The sequence below is a fragment of the Rhinolophus sinicus genome, chromosome 8, assembly GCF_057876585.1.
Source record: "Rhinolophus sinicus isolate RSI-liver-muscle chromosome 8, RSI-T2T, whole genome shotgun sequence".
In the NCBI taxonomy this organism is placed as follows: domain Eukaryota; kingdom Metazoa; phylum Chordata; class Mammalia; order Chiroptera; family Rhinolophidae; genus Rhinolophus; species Rhinolophus sinicus.
The window spans coordinates 1,014,813-1,032,950 of record NC_142508.1 but is presented as its reverse complement, the minus strand read 5'-3'; the positions used below and the strand labels follow the sequence as shown (position 1 = coordinate 1,032,950).

Below are 18,138 nucleotides of genomic sequence, written 5' to 3'. Positions count from 1 at the left end.
TAAATTTTACATTATATTATCCTACCATCCAGACAAAAACCTTTTCTTCAACACCTTTCTGTAGCAACAAATACTCATCTATACTACCATCTATAACGGTCAAAAAAACCCTCCACTGCTCGAATCTACCAAAATTTAATTAAGCAAATTTCCTACTTTCAACATTTAGATTTTTATTTTTATTATTATAAACAATTCCGCAACAAATACCCAGCTACTAGTGATGCCCATTGTAATACACGGCTGAACTATTCAGACCAAATTGTTAGTAACATTTAACTAAACAATGGGACATTAAAATGTATTAAGGGTTGACTTTTAATATTTATACATAAGAAAGTATAATACCTTTTTTAAGCTTGATTTCTTATCATCTAAAACTTTGATGCTTGTCTCCTGTGGGACTTGAAAATGGATAAAATGCAGATGGACTTTATATCCTTCATAATGTCCAAACAGCATATGGCCTATTCCTGTTGACAAACGAGAGCAAAGCACATACACCTTGCAGACCAGTCAGGTGTACTGTGCTTGTCTTTTAACCTGACACGGAGCAACCAAGTGAGGATGGAGAGCTGAGCAAAAACTGAGCCCCGCGGGGGAAATACCTAATAATGAAAGAATTCTGTCCTGACCTTAAGGCTACAATTTTAATTCCATCATTCTCCTATCCTCCAAAGATGTACCGCTGTTTGGGTGTTATCTTCATTTTAAACTCATATTACCTAAAATTACAATTTCCAGTGAAAAACCCTGTGGCATTCAGCACACTCACAGTGCTGTGCAACGACTACCTTGACTAGCTCCAAAACGTTTGCATCACCCCCAAAGGAAAACCCAGAAAGCAGCTGTATCATTGTTTTACTATTTATGGAACTGAAGTTTCACATTTTTCTACTAATTGTTTAACATACAAGCTACAGAAAGTGAATACAAATGGATACTTTCTATTTTCTGTTCATTTTTTGCTCTTTTCCTATTTTAACTACAACAACAAAAATACGAATACAAAGTTTAGCTACCATTTTAATTTGTCATCTCTGCCCACCTTGTACCATCCTATAACCCGTAGCTGTGGGCATGCCGTGACCCACAGTGAGAGATGATGGGACACCTCCCTGCTCCCTGCTGACAAGTGACAAAGACCCCCAGCTGAATCTGCCGATGCCCAGATTATTATCCTGCCTCAGTCCAGCTCCAATACCATTTTTATATATTACCTTCTTCAAGGTGTTTTCATCAATCTCATTGTAGACAGAGATACATCTTGCTACACGACAGAGATACTTGCTACACGTACTAAGATAATATGGTTAGCATGCAACCAAACCCAGGTGTCCAGAATCCAAACACTGTACTGAAGCCAAACAAAATATATTTACACAGACGAAAGCACTGTCGACACACACTTCAGTCTCTAATCCATGGGATTTACACTTTAAAGGCACAATCAAAAACATACATATTGGCAATTTTATAGGATAAGCCATTAAGTTTCTTTTCAAATTAAGTTCATTTTTTACCAAAATCTTCCTAACAATACAATAAGTTGTATTCATTCCATCAGTGAATCTTTATTGAACATTTTCAGTGTAAAGTTCTGGACTGGGTGCTCCGTGAGAGACTGAATCTTAAAACATACTCTGTATTCTCAAAAAATTTAGTATAAATTCATGACAGGTTTAACCAAAAAAAGCCAAAAACAATTCCAGAAACTCCGTGCATGTCACAAGATGGGAAATGATTGGCCAATGCATGCAGATGACGTAACTGCACGGGCATGGGGGCAACACCCCGCCTTTCCAGGACTGCTGAGCACTGGCTCTGAACTGACTCTAATTCCAGGAGACCCAGACTGTCACTGTGGTCCCGCCGTCAGAGTGGGGACTTCGGGGATCAGGGGAACAGTGGAGCTCTCTCAGGTGTCACACATCTCAGCGGTCCCCAGACCTTTCTTGGCTATGTCCCAGCGCGTGACTGGCATAGACATCCCCAGCAGCTGGCTGAGTCCCCACACTGGCTCCCTGACTCATGCAGCAAGGCCTGCAATTATGGGAAAGGCCAGTGGAAGCCTCTAACTGCCTCTAACTAGGAAAATAGTGCACCAAAAACAATGCCACATCCCTGCAGGCATCATCATGGGTTTGAAACATGCAAGGGTGGCGAGGCCCCCGTCCCCAAGACGGATGGACCTGTGGGGTGGACAGTGGCTCAGCACAAGCTTACCCAGGGGGGACTCCAAATGCCGCGGCTGTACCAGGTGTGGTTTCATCACCAGAGTAAATGAACACATGTCCTGGTCCCTGGCGTGCGGCTGATGGGACAAATGCCTTTGTCTGCAGCCGTCTAAGGCCTTCAGCTGGTGAGGCCTACAATGCCCCTCACTGTCCTACTTCAGGGGTACAGCAGCTCCCCAGGGATCTGTGGCCTTTCCCTCCCACTGCACGTCACACAAGACACTGTCCTGATAACAGCACGCTGACTGGACCTAGTTAGCAAGAAGTTGCAACGAATCTAGACTTGTCGGTAAGAAGTGTGTCGGCGGGTAGGAGATAAGCCCACCCAAAAGCAGAGTTCAGTGGTAAGGAGCACCTGAGAGACCCTCCTAAGGAGGTCAGCTGTGCACGTGACCCAGCGCCTCGCGTTCCTCACTTGGGTGTGTGACCTCGGCCCATTTTCCAAGTGACTGGCAGAGCTGCTGCACAGTGGGGTCCAGAACGAGAAAGCTCTGCAGCAGGCGCAGGCTGCCCTGGGCCGCAGGACCCAGCGGCCCCCATGGGGAAGAAGTGTCGGGGGCAGCCCATCGGGTGAAGCATAGCACAGGCCCCCAGGTTCTGGAGTAAAGACCTGCAGCCTGCTGTGGCCTGCTACTGGCCTCAGCAGACTGCCCACGTGACCATGACCACCCAGTGCCCACGCGATCGTGCTGCACATCATAATCGGGGTGCTCCATGACCCACAAGCCAGGGTCGGGCATGCACAGCAGCTCTCCATCACCCACTGGAAGTGGGACACACGTGCTCAGGCACAAGTGAGTCCATGAAGAAGCAGCCCATGCCCACAGTCCCACTCCCACCTTCTATCCCCAGCCTGCACCTACAGTCTTACGGGGAGTTCGTAATGACCAGCTGACAGAGGACAAGACTCAGGCCTGGCTCACACATGCACTACGTGGACAGCTGCAGCAGTGCAGCCATCTGCGACATCGCGGATGGACAGCAGTGAGAGGGAATCCCGGTAGGGCCCACACCTCTGAGCAGCACACCTGGTCGCTCACTGGCTTGAAAGGAGAAAAGACCAGAGGTGCAATTATATGCTGAGTCGTGGCCTGTGGCCAACAGTGTGGCTAATGGCCAGGGGCTTGGAAAGAAAACGCCTGGGAAACTGGTGACAAGTGTCGTGCGGGAGACCCTGCTCGCTGCGCCATGTGTCATGCAGGGCGGCTTGCGGGGACTCCTGTTCTGCTCACCACATAAGAACACAGGATATGGTGAGGCCAAAAAGGAACACCCACGGAGCCATAGATAGGGGAGTCATACCACTATAGTCTCACTGGAGGCTGGATCCACACGACCTGCAACCTGCTGTCTGCTTCTCTGCCTGCCAACTGATTGACTCGACTCACCAACCAACACAGCCGCGGCAGTTATATCAGTGGTTAATTGGCTAACTGGTTACAGCTGACAGCCATCTACTACCTGAGCCAGCACCTTTCCACGTGAGGCCGAGAGCCTGGAAACTGCTCTCTGGGACTCTGTCCCACACAAGGAAATTTGGGAAAGACGCATGCAGAGAAACCTCTCTGAATGGGAAAAAACATGAAGATATGTGTATATCTTCTGCTCACTAAGGAGGACCTCAGCAGAGGAGGATTTTAATAATGAAGTGGATGGATGACCTGTCCATGGGTCCCAGTCAGCCTCTTTCCCCCGCCACCCCTGCATCACCCAATGGGCTCAAAGACAATGTGGCCCTGGTGGCAAGCATGGAGGTGACGCATGGGCTTCCACTCACCAGGCGGACATGGCTGGGGCCACCGCTGAGGGCCCTATCGGCCAGCAGCAGGGACCACCACTGAGCTCCCAACATGGCGTCATTCCACAGGGTGACCCGCCAACTACCTGGTGGCAGGTTGACTGCACTGGCCCCCATCCACCATGGAAGGGGCAGTGTTGTCCTCACTGGAACACACTCCACACATGGATTTGCCTTCTCTGACACCGTGCTTCTGCCAAAACTACCATCCGTGGGCTCCCAGAATGTCCTGTCTACCACGTGTTCTCCCAGCATTGCTCCTGGTCAAGGAACTCACTTCATAGCCAAAGAGTATGGCAGTGAGCCCACGCTCGTGGAATCGCTGGTCTTACCGTGTTCCCACCATCCTGAAGCAGCTGCCTTGACAGAATGGCGGGACAGCTCCTGAAGATTCAACTACGGCACCAGCGAGGTGGCACTGCCAGCTAGGTGACTGGCACAAGGCTATCCAGGGGGCTGTATAGGCTCTGCCTCTGCATTCAATATATGGGGGCATTTCTCCCACAGCCAGGAGTCACCGGTCCAGGAATCGGGGGGAGGAACGGGAGTGGCACCACTCCTTAGTCCCCTAGTGACCCACTAGCAAAATTGCTGCTTCCTGCTCCTGCGGCCTTCTGTTCTGCTGGCCTAGAGGTTCCGCTTCAAAGGGAAGAAAGCTTCCACCGGAAGACACAACAGTGACTCAGCCAACCAGCCACCTGAGGCTCCTAACACCTATAATCCAACTGCCAAGGAACGGAGCTCCTGGGCTGGCTGTGGGCACGGACGCTGCCTACCACGGGGAAACTGGACTTCTGCTCCAGTGAGGGCAGGAAGAGCAGGTCTGGAATACAGGAGAGCCCCGCGCGTCTCCTGGTACTCCATGCCCCACGACGAAGGCCAACGGAAAACCATGACAACTCAGTCTAGGCAGGATAACTAACGGCCAAACCCTTTGGAAATAAAGGTCTGGGTCACCCCACCAGGTAAATAGCTGTGACCTTGCTAAAGACAAAGAATAGGCAGTGGAAGAAGGTAGTTATAAATACCAGCTATGACCAGATAAGCATTTCCAGAAATGAGGACTGTAATTGTCACGAGTGATTTCCTCCTTAGTTTGCTATGAATATGTATGTGAGTGTAAGTATAAGATATACATATATATTAAGTCAATATCTTTGTTTTCTTCCCTCTCTTATTCCCTTATCATGTAACATTAGATGTATTCGTTGACTTTGTATCATAGCATGTAAGTATTGTTAACTTTGCAACATAGTATTTAAGTTACGGGCTACCAAGGAGAAGAGTAAACATCACTGGAGAACTCTACCTCCTCTTCTGGGGATGGGGTCAGGGTATTTCCACTTGTATGCAGGACCTTGTTACTGTCTTTACAGAGATTAAATACAGTGTCAAGAGATGGTACAAATGACTGCTAAGGTGACAAGGGGCGGACTTGTAATGGGTAATTTTCTGTGGCAAATTGATGGGGCTGCAGGGTGCCCAGATATTTGGTCAAACATTTCTGTCTGGGAAGGTGTTTCTAGAAGAGATTAACATTTGAGTTGGTGGACGGAGTAAAGCGGATTGCCTTCCCCACGTGAGTGGGCCTCACCCCATCTGTTAAAGGCCTGAACAGAACAACAGGGCGGGGTAAGGAAGAGTTATTTGTCTCCGCCCGCCTTCGAGCTGGGATACCGGCCTTCCCTAGCCTCTGGATTCAGACCAGGACTTACAGCACGGGCTCTCCTTGTCCTCAGGCCTGCACATTCGGATTGGAACTACACGATTGGCTCTCTCGGGTCTGCTTTACAGCAATTTGCTCCCATGAATGGTTACAATTTTTTAAAAGCCAAGAAGCAAGTATATCTAAGGTTGACAAACCTCCAATCCTAAAACAATCTAAGGGACTGATAAGCACTCCCTGGGATGTCATCCACAGGTTAAAGAAAACTATAAATTCAGAAAAAAAGATGAATATGAACCTTTACGAAATTCACTACATGCAGCAAAGGAGACCCAGCTCTAGCAAAGACGCCAAAGTAGAAAGAAAGCCGGGGGTCATAAAAGCTTCGAGAATGAGTTCCAGGGCTGACATCCCAGGTCTCCTGAGAATACACTTTGAAGTAATGACATCATTCAGAAGATTCTTCCTCTGAGTCCCCAAGTTCCGGTTGATGTTGTTTACTGGAGGTTAAAGTTACTGTTTTTATATAGTTTATTCATTCAATATTCGTTCACTGGGTGACCACTATGTGGAAAGCACTGGTCCAGGCCCTGACTTGTAAACAAAATAAAATGCCTGAGCTTACATACCTTACCTTACAATGAGAAAGACAGCTGATACAAACATTACTTCCAAAGCTAAGGCCTCAGCACCAAACACATGGCATGTCACGTGTGGGTACCTCTTATTTCCAGGCCATCAACAGAAAAAAGAAACAGCTCTGACTTAGAGTATTTAAAGGTCATTAAGTATAGCATGCAATTTCTAGTTGGTAAAACTGAAAACAAAGACCAGTTCACTTGTCATACTGGTTAACCCGGCTGAGACCACCTGCCCTGCTGGTGAAAACACATGGAGCCCCACCTTCAAGGATAGGCCACAGGGAACTGTGCCAGTCTTCTTCAAAGGTTTTTAGACAACACAGACAAAAACCGTTTTGTATATTATGTTATCTAAGTATTTGTTAGTAACAAACAGCACTGTCATCTAAAAAGAACTCACCAGGAAATCAGAGCCACACTTTCCAGGTTCTTTCCCGCCTTTCCTAACAACCGGTGACTGACTTTTCAGACTTACTTTTTAATGTCCATTTCAGTAACAACCGTAGTTTGCTTATTTGAGTTTTCCAATTGCTAAGCAAGAAAAACAGTAATTTCTTTTTATTCACTTAATAATTAGTCCTAATTTTACTGAATTCATTTGGTCTTCAGAGGATCAATGACTCCATTTGTTTCTTTTCAAGCATGTCAGAAACCACAAGACCAGATTAAAATAGAAGACTAGACTCAAATGTTAAAATTCTTCATGTCAAAAACAGCTTAAGTAATATGAAAGGAAATTGGGAGGAAAATATTTGCAACGAAACTGACAGCTAATTATTTAAAACCACTGAAAAAAATGGGCAGAGAGAATACAGATAGGCAATTCACTAAAAAATATATGTGAATCGCCTAAAATGTACTTTGTAAGTGTCCATCTACATTAGTAACTAAAGAAATGCAAATTTAAAAGGAGAAATTTTTCATCTATTAAATTTAGTAGGTTTTTTTTTTTAACTAAACACCCAAAATTGGTGAAGATACATTCTGGGACTAAAGACTTTCACATACTACCCAGAAAAGTGAAACTGCTGGTGAAGTTCATAAGGCTTTTTTGATGGATAATCAAGAAATATCTTCTCAAAAACTTTTAAAGTATGCTTACCTGGAAAGGAAATTGCAGAAATTTATCCTAAAGACAAATATTTATTTATTAAGATGTACAATGTAGCTTTTCTAGTTAAAAACTTGGGAACAGCCCATAATTATAATGGCTCTAGGCAATATTGCAACAGTGTAGAAAAGCACTGAACCTCCACTTGGGATGGAGAGGATACAAAGTAACAGTGAGCACAACACGTTCCCCTGGGGGCACCAGCTCTCCCACGTGCATGCACACACCCAGAAAGGCTACAGGCACAGCATCCACAGTAGCTCTCCGCACTGCAGGATTCTGAATAATAACACTTTCTTCTTCCCCATAAATTTTGTTTTCCAAATTTTCCATAGCAAACGTATTTTTTTAAAAATCCATAAAGGGATGAGAGGAAAGGTATGCGTATAAAACTCCAGATGGATCAAACATGTAAACAAAACCATGAAAAAAGGGTGTATTTGTCATATCTCACAAAGGGAAGAATCTTCTAAATACAAAAACAATTAGGGAAACCAAAGGAAGAAAAAGACAGGACAACATAAAAATGTAAAAATTCTGTAAATCAAAAAAGCAAATAAAATTCAAAAGCAAAATAACAACTAGAAAAACGTATTTACAAAAATTGGATAAAAAGTTGATGTGTCTGATACATAGAGATCCCATAATTCAAAATGAGGGAAAAATAAAGAGAAGCAAGGGACTATGAAACATATAAAAAAAATATGCCTTAGACCTCTTCATATATTTTATAAGTTAAAATTAAAATACTCTACCTCACTGAAAATTTCTAGAAAATGGCAGAGTCAAGGCTAGAACGCTATTTGGCTTCAAAGCAATAAACCACGTTGCCTACAGTAAGTCATTCTTTCTTTTAAAGCCACATTACTTTTAAAATTTGTACTTGATGAAAGAGTTCCTCCCCCACCAATCATACATTTTGAAATAACTGAAGAAACTAACAGCAAATAAATAAAATGGAAACCATGGCGACCTTCTTTAGATCTTAAATGGAGGTTGAGTTCTTTGGACGTGTCCAGATAAACCAAACTTTTCTTGCTCAATATTTCAATGAGAATTTACCCATCAAAATCATGGCAAGTATAAAAAACTGTTCCTTGATTAAGTAAAACAGGAAATGTTCCCGCAGCTGACAAGGAATAGGGATGCTAAGTAAAATCTGGTTTGCGGGGTTTTATTAAGGACACAAATGGTTTGTTGGAGGAAGACGCACACCACCAAGGAAAGTACAAAATGGCAACGCTTCAAGTACAGGGCAGGAGAGACTGAAAAACCTTAATTGGTATTATATTAAGAGATATATACTAACCATGAATCAGGGAACCATTCAGCCACTGAATATAGTAGCTGTGAGGAAAAGAAAGCAGGATTTCATTGCTGATTATTGAGAAGGGTAAAAGCAAGACAGCCCCAGCTGAAACCGCTAGAGTGAACGTGCTCAGAAACAACCTGCAAGAGAAGAGAGTCATTGTCACCAGTGAGTGGACAAAGCAAGGAATGTGGAAGTAACTCAAAAAGAACAAATCTCTGAAACTATTTACTCTAATGAGATTCATGTAAGAATTTCATTAAACACATGTAGCTGGAAGACAAATGATTATGTATCATCCTACAAGTTAAACGAGATGAACTCTAAAACTCCTCACTGGGAAAAGATCACTAAATCTAATGAGTAGGCCCTAAAAGATAAACACACTCAAGACAGAGTCCTTCACATATTTTCCATAAAATAAAGTCTCGTTCCTCTTTTAAATTCAAGTATTTATTTCACAATTGCATTTAATTAACAACTTTGGCAATATATGCTAACGGCAATGCAACAACTGTTTCAGGTGAAAAAAATACTTGTGAAATCAGTATGAAAACATAATTATTTCAGGGGGAAAACAATTTACAAAGCCATTGGTCTGCGACCTGTTAAAATGGGTATAGTGTGAATAAATTATACTATTAAACAGTAAATAACTACTAAACAATACTATCAAACAGTATTTAAAACACTATTTTGTCATTTTTTAATACACTATCTCTAACATGTACTAATACACGTATGGAAAGATATCCAAAATAAGTTAAAAAAAAAACTAAAGGAAAGCATGGACAATAAAAAACATGTCCTCCCCAAAAAGTGCATCTACCGTGTTTCCACGAAAATAAGACCGGGTCTTATATTAATTTTTGCCCCAAAACACGCATCAGGGCGTATTTTCAGGGGATGTCTTAGTTTTTCATGTACCACAATCTACATTTATTCAAACACAGTCATGTCATCTTCTTCTGGAACATCGTCATAACGTACTTAATGCATCCGTCTGGCTGACGATCTTATTTTCGGGGAAACAAGGTATATCCACAGAAAAATGGAGGTACAAGACAAATCTAGCAGATTATGACAGTCCCATAGGAGAGAGAGATTTTAAGGGCTTTCACATTCTCAGTTACACACGTCTGAAATGTTTGAAATTTTATATCTAATTTTTAAAAGATTTTTTCAAATGGCAAAGAAAAAGGGAACCTCATTAACATCAGAGAGAGAAATTTAATATCAAATATAGGAAGAATCTGAAAATAAATGTGAGAAGGTATAAGAAAAAAATCATACTAACCACCCAAAATACACATCTAAGAGTAGCTTTGAGGCCAGCGCCACCTTGTGGCAACCCACAAAAGTGTTTTCCTACTTAGTAAAAGCCCAAGCCACCACAAAACTCCACGTTCAGTAAATCACAGATAAATTTTGACATGTACACCATATGGGACATACCAAAACTACAATTCAAATCAGACACGGGAGAAGTCTTGTAAGTGGCTTTGCTGAATGGACATTTCCCAGGAAAAGCACGAGGACTGTCTTCGTCCCAGGGGGCCACTGCCCACTGTGCCAGTGGCCAGCCCGTGACCTCACGCAAGCTTCTTCAGTTTTGTCCTCACAAGTCTCGGGGGAAGTTGTCCTGTTCACTCATTCTGTCCTTCCAAAGCTGAAACTAAGGCCAAGTCCACAACCCCCACGCCAGGCCCTGCACAGCCACCCAACGCATTTTTCCAGACCCTTCTCTTGCCACAAGAGTCCCACACACAGGCAGACTTACCTAACCTCCTCGTACCCCAAATGGCAGTGGGTCCCACGGCTCGGGGCCCTGGGGCACAGTGGGCTCTCTCCCTAGCGTCCCCCTTTACTTCATTTGCCCTGGGAAGCTTTTCATTGCTCAGCGTCTCCCTTCTCGCTCCCGTCAGTAAAGGCAGAACCCTTCCACTTGGCTCCCATGACTCCGACCACACACCCAGCAAGGAAGGCCAACCAGTTTCCAAACCAAACCTGGGACCTGCTATAAGCTTCCGAGGGTAAACAGAAAAAGTAAAGTCACAAATGACCCGGGAAATCCTGAATATATGCAGTTCAGGATTTTAACTGTCATGCTGGCTCTTTCAGCAAGACTTCTAGAATCTATGGCACTTGAGGTATTGTTTTTGGGCCTAGAGGTACAAACACAATAATCCCATCCTCCCTGACGGCCTTGAGTAGCTACAAGGAGAGCCATTCATAAAGGTAGATGTGCTGGAGATAAATGCTGGCAAGGGGTCCTTACGGTACAGCCCTGAGTCGAATGGGAAAAGGGTAGTGGTCAGTTAGGATGCAACTCTGAAAAGTGCCCCCTAGGAATTGAAGAAGTTTCCATAATGCCTCCTTCTAACACGTAGCGGACTCTGTGGACACAACCCACAGGACTTCTGGGGGTGGGGTGAGAGCGGGGTCAAGGATGACTGAGTTTTCAGCCTGAGGGTGGCAACGGTCCAGTGGTAACAACTGCAACGGAGCCGGCTGGCGGGAAAGTAAGGGCATGGGGAGCCTGGCACGTCCATGAAACGAGGCCACAGAAGCGGACTCTGTGTTTGTCACTGCAGGCTCCCAGGAGGTCTACCCCACCACTGGTCACATTCTCTCTGATCACTGGTCAGGGTGGGGTCTGCCAGGGCCCTCCAATCCCAGGTTACTCTTCCCATTGAGAAGTATTGCCTGGGAAGCTAAGCTTGAAACTAGGAAAATATCCTGAGCCTCGTCAAAGAAGTTATTCATGTATTGATTTCCATCAGTACGACTCGACACTGTTTTGTTTGATTCTGTGTAGGATCCATGACAATCACGACTTTGAAGCTCAGACTGTCCCTAATTTGGTGTGAAAGCCCTCAAGGCCTTCTGAGTCTTGTTGACATGCCCGCCATCATTCATTCTGGCACGACGATATGTACAAAATGACCTGGAACTGTCCCTACCCCAGCCCTGCGCCCATCTTTCCCCAAGGAGCCCTGGTTCCTTTGAGTGGGAAGCTGTATGTAGAAGTGAAGGCTTGGGTGCTCTTGGGCCTGGCGCTCCCAGGCACTCTCAGTGGGCAGCAGGCCAAGGCTCGTAAGTGTGCTATGCATGCATGCGCGCGTGAACACAGACACACAGACACACACACAAACACACACAGTCACGTCTGCATCTGCTTCCTCTGTCGGCACTGAGCACGCTGAGTCCACACCGCTACCTCCAGCTGCACTGCAAGAGCTCAGTGCTCACGTTCGTTGTCTCCCTCTCCCCTAGCTGTGACTGGTGTCCATCACCCGAATGGACCAACCCTGTGTGGTCAGTCTCCCATCACACTGCCTCCCCCCACCTTCGCAGAGCTGTCCTCCTGTCCAGGTGGTTCCCCATATTGGACTGTCCTGCCCATGGACACCTTCCCTCTCCATCTGAGCTCTGACACCCATGCCAGGCCATCTGTCTGGAGACACCCTCCTCAGTCTGCTTGGGCTGTGCCATCCTGCACAGATGCCCTCCCTGCCCTGTGTGAGATCGGACTCCCTGTGACAGAGTGCCCCTACCCTCCTCACCCCCTTGGGACAGAACTCATGCCAGGATTTCCTCTGCAGGGAAACGTCCCTCTCCCTCTCAAATCCTGAGAGCCCACACCTGGCCACCCTCTTGGCTCTGACACTGTGCCAGACTTCTCTCCTGCTTGGCTCACAAGCCATCCTTAAAGCAGTGTCACCAACCAGGCACTGTATTTGTATATGGACTGCTTTGATCCAAATCAATCAAATCAGAACTAGCTGAGAGCAGCCCTCAGAAAGTGCCATTTCTGGTTGAGAAGGGCAGAGGGAGTTCCTTTGGGGGCCAGAGCAGGGAGCAAGCACAGTCAGCGTGGGGCCTCTGTCACGTGGCCACGCAGGGCGGCGATCGATCACCTGCACTTGAGAACCTGTCTGAGGACCCACTTTCCTCCTGAGGCTCAGCCTCTGGTGTCTCTTCCTCTTCAGTGCCCCACATCTCCCTTCAGTGGGAGGAACTAAGACAAGGAAAGAGAGCTGAGTTCAAGCCCACGATGCAGCAAACACCCCCCCAGATAGTTTAGCATGTCATTTAGTCCATGCGTGGGCTCTACAGAGCAGGGGGAGACCCACCTCTCATACGGAAAACATGAATCTTTGCTCCTGTCTCTTCTGGACCCGGGGTAATCTTGAATCAGAATTTGAACCCAGGTCTGCCTCTCTTTAGTTCTCACTCATTCCATCACAGAAGGAAACCAAGGCAGTGAAAGACAAAGGTCAGTGGGTGGGGGCCAGGGCCACAGGTCAGCCTCCTTCTCGCGGGTGCCCCTCTCCTCCACGCCGCCCTCCTGACTTTACAGTGAGAGCACACCCGTCCACCTTCGGGAAGGGGAGTCTGTGCGCAGGGCTGGATGCAGAGGACCAGAGCCCTGGGACGTGCGCCGCCAGCCCCGTGCTAAAGCGTGGCAGGCAATGTCACCCTGCCATAAAACACACTGCGGGGGCAGGAGCCGGTGACATGCTCTCGTGTGTCTATCAATTATTGATGTTCAAATGCATTTAGGCAAACGCACCACCCGAGTGGAGCACAGACCCAGGGGGCAGAGGCGTATGTCATAGCCTCTATGCGCGAGAGGGTTGCACTGCAGAAGAATTAATGAATTACTGTGCGCTTCAGTCGGCCTGTCAGCACAGCGGCTTTTTCAAGTAAGCGAAGCTGACTGTTTTGTTTCTACAGGAGCAGTACCTGAGACAACGATGAGTCACGTAAGAATTTTCACAGCGCCATGGTGCTAGGACTGAAACTAAAACCCCCACTCCGGTAAATTAAAATCATCAACTTACAGGCCTAAGTTTTAAACCCATACAGCAAGAACACCCAGTATGGGGCAGCCAGATGGCTCAGCTGGTTAGAGCGCGAGCAAGGTTGCTGGTTCAATTCCCACATGGGATGGTGGGCTGCGCCCCCAGCAACTAAGATTGAAAACATTGACTGGACTTGGAGCTGAGCTGCGCTCTCCACTAGATTGAAGGACAATGACTTGGAGCTGATGGGCCCTGGAGAAACACACTGTTCCCCAATATTCCCCAATTAGAAAAAAATTTATAAAGAAAAAAAAATAAGCTGTTTAAAAAAAAAAAGAATTCCCACTATGAAATGAAGTTACAGTTGTTTGCCCTAGGGTGTTTAAAATAATTTAATTACCAAGTAAAGCAGATTTATACTCATTTTCAGTTACGAATCAAATCAGCCCTGTTTGTTTATTAGCTGAAAGTTTTTGCTTTCTTACTGAGGTAAAATTCACATAAAATGAACCATTTTAAAGTGAACAATTCCGTGGCATTTAGTGCACTCACGGGGTTGTGTAACCACCACTTCTGTCTGGTTCCAGGACCTTGTCATCACCCCAAAATAAAGCCCCACAGCCATGAAGAACTTGCCCCCCACCTCTCCTCTCACCCCCATCAGACTGCTTTTGCTGCATTTCCTTTTCTGGATGCTTCCATAATGAACTCACACACTGTGGCCTTTTGTGCCGGGCTTATCTCAGCAGCACGTTTAGAGGGACACCCATCTCGTAGCGTGTCAGCATTTCACCCCTTTTCATGGCAGAGTGACATCCCAGGGCAGCGAAAGCACGTGAGTGCGTGGGCACACGCAGTCTCTGTCTCTGCCCGCATCATAGCCTGACACTGACCTGAAGGAATATCAGACGGGCCACCCCAGCTGACGACTGGCTTGTCATCTTCCGAGGTGTGAATGAGGCCAGGGCAGCGGAGGAAACATGAAACCATGTCCCAGGGTGCCTGCCTGCGAGTACCGGGCCTGACAGCGGCCTGCACTGTGGCTCTGCACTGGCGCCTCCTGCTGCAAGGACACCATGGGGACAACTGGGAGCTGCAGTGGAGCACGACGGGTGTCAGTGCGAACCTCACCAATCTGACGCTCGAATGCTAGATTCACAGGCGAACGCTGTTCAGAAATCAGACGTGGAAATCTCCTGAGGAAATGGACCTTCCGGTCCGTAACGTCTCCAACAGTTCAGTGAAAAAAAGCTCTTTGCATCATATTTCTAATTTCCCTGTAAATTTGGGACTGTTTCAAAAAAATTTTAAAGTATCAGTAAAAACAATCCTGGGATACAGATACCCTCCTATATAGTCTGTCTGTGTAATTTCAAATTTTAATCAAGCAAAATCTGATAGAAAGGAATTCACTGCTTTCCATCTAGTTTGAGTCCTCAGAAAAATGAAAGGGCATTTATTTCAATCACATATCATCAGCGTACGTAAGCAGAAGGGAGCTCGAGGGTACCTGTAAAGCCCATCTCCTGCTCACAGCAGGTCAATGTCCACTTAACCAGACCACGTCGGCCCCCACTTCCAAAGCCAGCACACGTTTCTCCGCAGACCATTCAAACAGCCAAGAGCTTTCTTTCTTATGGCCCAGCAATTTCCCCAACCTGAAGCCCATTTCCTGGTTGAATCTTCTGAACATAAAATCTGTCGGCTCCTTAAACAACTACTGTTAATAGGAGACGATCACTCCCCAGTTATCCGCGCCTATCTGCCTCTGTGCGCTTTCCAGGACAGGGTTAACCCATGGAAGTGTTATAATACTTCAGGTGAACTTTTTCCCACATTTCTGCCCAAAAGGTAGAATTAAAGGCTGAGAATTTATGACATCAGAATTAAAAACAGAACAATGGGACTTGAGAATACATACGAAATCCTGTTGACGACGGCATCTTCATCTTCTTGTTCATCTGCAAAAATGTTTAAGGTATTAATATTCTGGTATCTTCCAACAAAATGCTTCATTAACTTATTAAAAACATAAAGAAGCAATTATTGAAGGGAAACCATTTTCAAATAGTACTGTGTTTATTTCAACACAGATCTAAATTTAAATCTCACTAAATGAGCTAGGATAGCATATAATTAGAGAATACTGTTTTGATTAATCAAAAAATCCTGATTAGTGAAATGCCAATATGTAAATTAAAATGTTCCAAATAGTCAGTGCTCAAGAAAATAAAAGTTAGTAGAACCTCAGGACCCTATCAAGTTTATTATAATACAATGTAAGTGAAATTGCTAATGAATGAAATTTTCTGGTCGACAAAAGTTAAAACAAAAATGTTTACTGTAAGATTAACACCAGGACCTTCGAACTCGTGTACTTCTCTACATTGGAGTTTGCCACTGGGAACGGCATTAACGAGGACGCTCGGGAACCAACCCGAACCTGCGTGGATGCCGTGGCCCCTACAGTGCGTCTTACTGTTCAGGCTACAGACACGAATGCGTCAAGTTTCGTGTATCTTTTTAGGTAGCAGATGCTCGCTCGCCCGCCCCTCTCCCTGCATCTCACGGCGGTCACCATCCCCTTTGTCCTCCCGCGTAAACTTCCCAGCCAAGGAAACTGGGCTCTAATCACAAGAACGCTGCGCAGCACCGGCCCCTGCTCCCCTCACTGCCTCGCTGGGGCTGTTGTCAGAGGCTCCTGCTGTGCGCCCTCAATCTGCGTGCCACCCGCTCCCGTGGCAGTGGCACATCTGGGCCATTCTTTTAGTCCGTCTCCATCTTAACTACAGGTACCCAAAACAGCTGTACAACAAGAGGGACCACAAAACAACATAGCACAGCTAATTGTTATAGTGCTGTGCCCACATCCCAAAACTATCAAACCATGAAGACTGCTTTCCTATCTCCACAGCCACTTCAGTTCTGTGCCCAACACTTTAGCAACTAGAGCCAGAGCCCTCATACCCCTCCCTGTGACTGCTCTAAAATGCACCTACCACAGCTCCAATTTTCCTGGTCATCATCCCCTAACTTCCCCAAAACAACGCTTTATATTCATTTATTATCTCTCTCTCTCTCTCCTGTGGCCATAGTCTATGGAAGCTTATGCCAAAACATCTTTAAAAATGGCTAAGATACTGTCTTGGATCCCAGGACTTCAAAATTTTGAGAGATTATAAACCCCCAGGGGGATGTCAGTGCGGTCAGAGCCCAGGACTGAAGTGACACACTAGAGCAAGTGTCATTCCTGACTGCTCTCAAACACCTGACAAGTGTAATGTGACAACGTAATAAATCTTTAACATGTGAAATCCTTAAGTATTCATACAGCACCTACTATTAGCCCAGACTCACAGGTAGAAAATCCTGTGATTTCTAGAAAATTAACAGAAGGCAGTAAGGCAACTGCTTAGGTACTTATAAAACCCTGGCAAAAAATCTGTGAGATAATCAGCAGAAAGTTCATTTTTTTAAAAAATAACTATATAGTGGTCCCTCTGGCGAGATAAGATATCCATGAAACAATAAAAGGATATGGTATTATGGAGACTCTGAACGCTGCATCACCTCAGAGAAAGAAAGACGTTCTGGAAGTCTAAGCGGATGGGCTGAGGTGTGCAAATTCAGGGCCAGTCACAAGGAACCACATAGGCTTAGCAGCTCCGAATTTCCCAGCTACGGAACAGCCGGACAAAAGAATGCGATAAACAAGGGCTCAGGCCGAAGAGGACGACCCCACAAGTAGTCAGACTCCCTGCAGGTTATTTTTAGTGCTCTTAGTACCAGGCAACTGCTTGCTGCAGCCACGGGCACGCAGCATATACTGCCACCCTGTCAGGCACTTGCCATGCCTCGGCCACCTGGCATGAGAATCAAAGTTTTCGTTACAATGTTTCTACTTGCCTGATTTTCTCTTGTATCTTGTGATGATGAAGTAGGAAACGATGTAGAGAACGGCAAAAAGAAGGAAACATATCTGAAAGGAAGCAAATTTGACAGATCACTTACAGTGTTTGCATTTTTTTTTTAAGTAATAGAAGATACATCTTTGGTAGTTATAGGAAAAAAAGATTTAACCTATTACAAACTAAACATTTTAGATATTTTGCTAATATAAAGTTTGGATGAAATATTAATTTATATGAACTAGTCAGTTACCCCAGTTTAATACTATTCCAGAGAAAACAAAAAAGCTCAATGAAGATTTTTCTTTTCATAACTTAACCAAATTGTTTTCAAAGTCATGTGAAGTGTAAAAAACCATTATGTCAGCAACAATTCTGAAAGATAAAGTCAATGAGAAGCTACCATACCTACCAAATACTATACCGTACTACTATAAAGCTTCAATGACATTTAAAGAGTGTGCTGGCACCAAAACATGACAGATCAACAAAACAGATTCTATTACATAAAAATTTACGTAATATGGTTACACATCCAACAGGCATCACTTAATAAATGGAGGGGGGAAATAATCATTCAGTCAACACAGCATAACAGAATAAACAGCAGTTGAACAAAAGACTTTAATATTAAATTCCATTTAATTTCTATCAGATCCA

At 45.2% G+C, this 18,138-nt stretch overlaps 1 protein-coding gene across 8 annotated transcripts in view; it reads right to left on the bottom strand.

Annotated features, from left to right (window-relative positions):
• Positions 1–18,138, bottom strand: part of LMBR1 (limb development membrane protein 1) — a 116,737-nt gene that overhangs the window by 91,983 nt on the left and 6,616 nt on the right. For 4 of the 8 annotated variants that reach the window (XM_074315035.2, XM_074315034.2, XM_074315037.2 and 1 more), the window contains exons 2-4: positions 17,477–17,549; positions 15,492–15,531; positions 8,763–8,902 (exon numbers count right to left, since the gene is read on the bottom strand). In XM_074315035.2, the coding sequence (XP_074171136.1) occupies positions 8,763–8,902; positions 15,492–15,531; positions 17,477–17,549 (253 nt within the window). The remainder of the gene's footprint in view (positions 1–8,762; positions 8,903–15,491; positions 15,532–17,476; positions 17,550–18,138) is intronic. The other 4 variants (XM_074315038.2, XM_074315040.2, XM_074315036.2 and 1 more) reach the window with 3 other exon arrangements.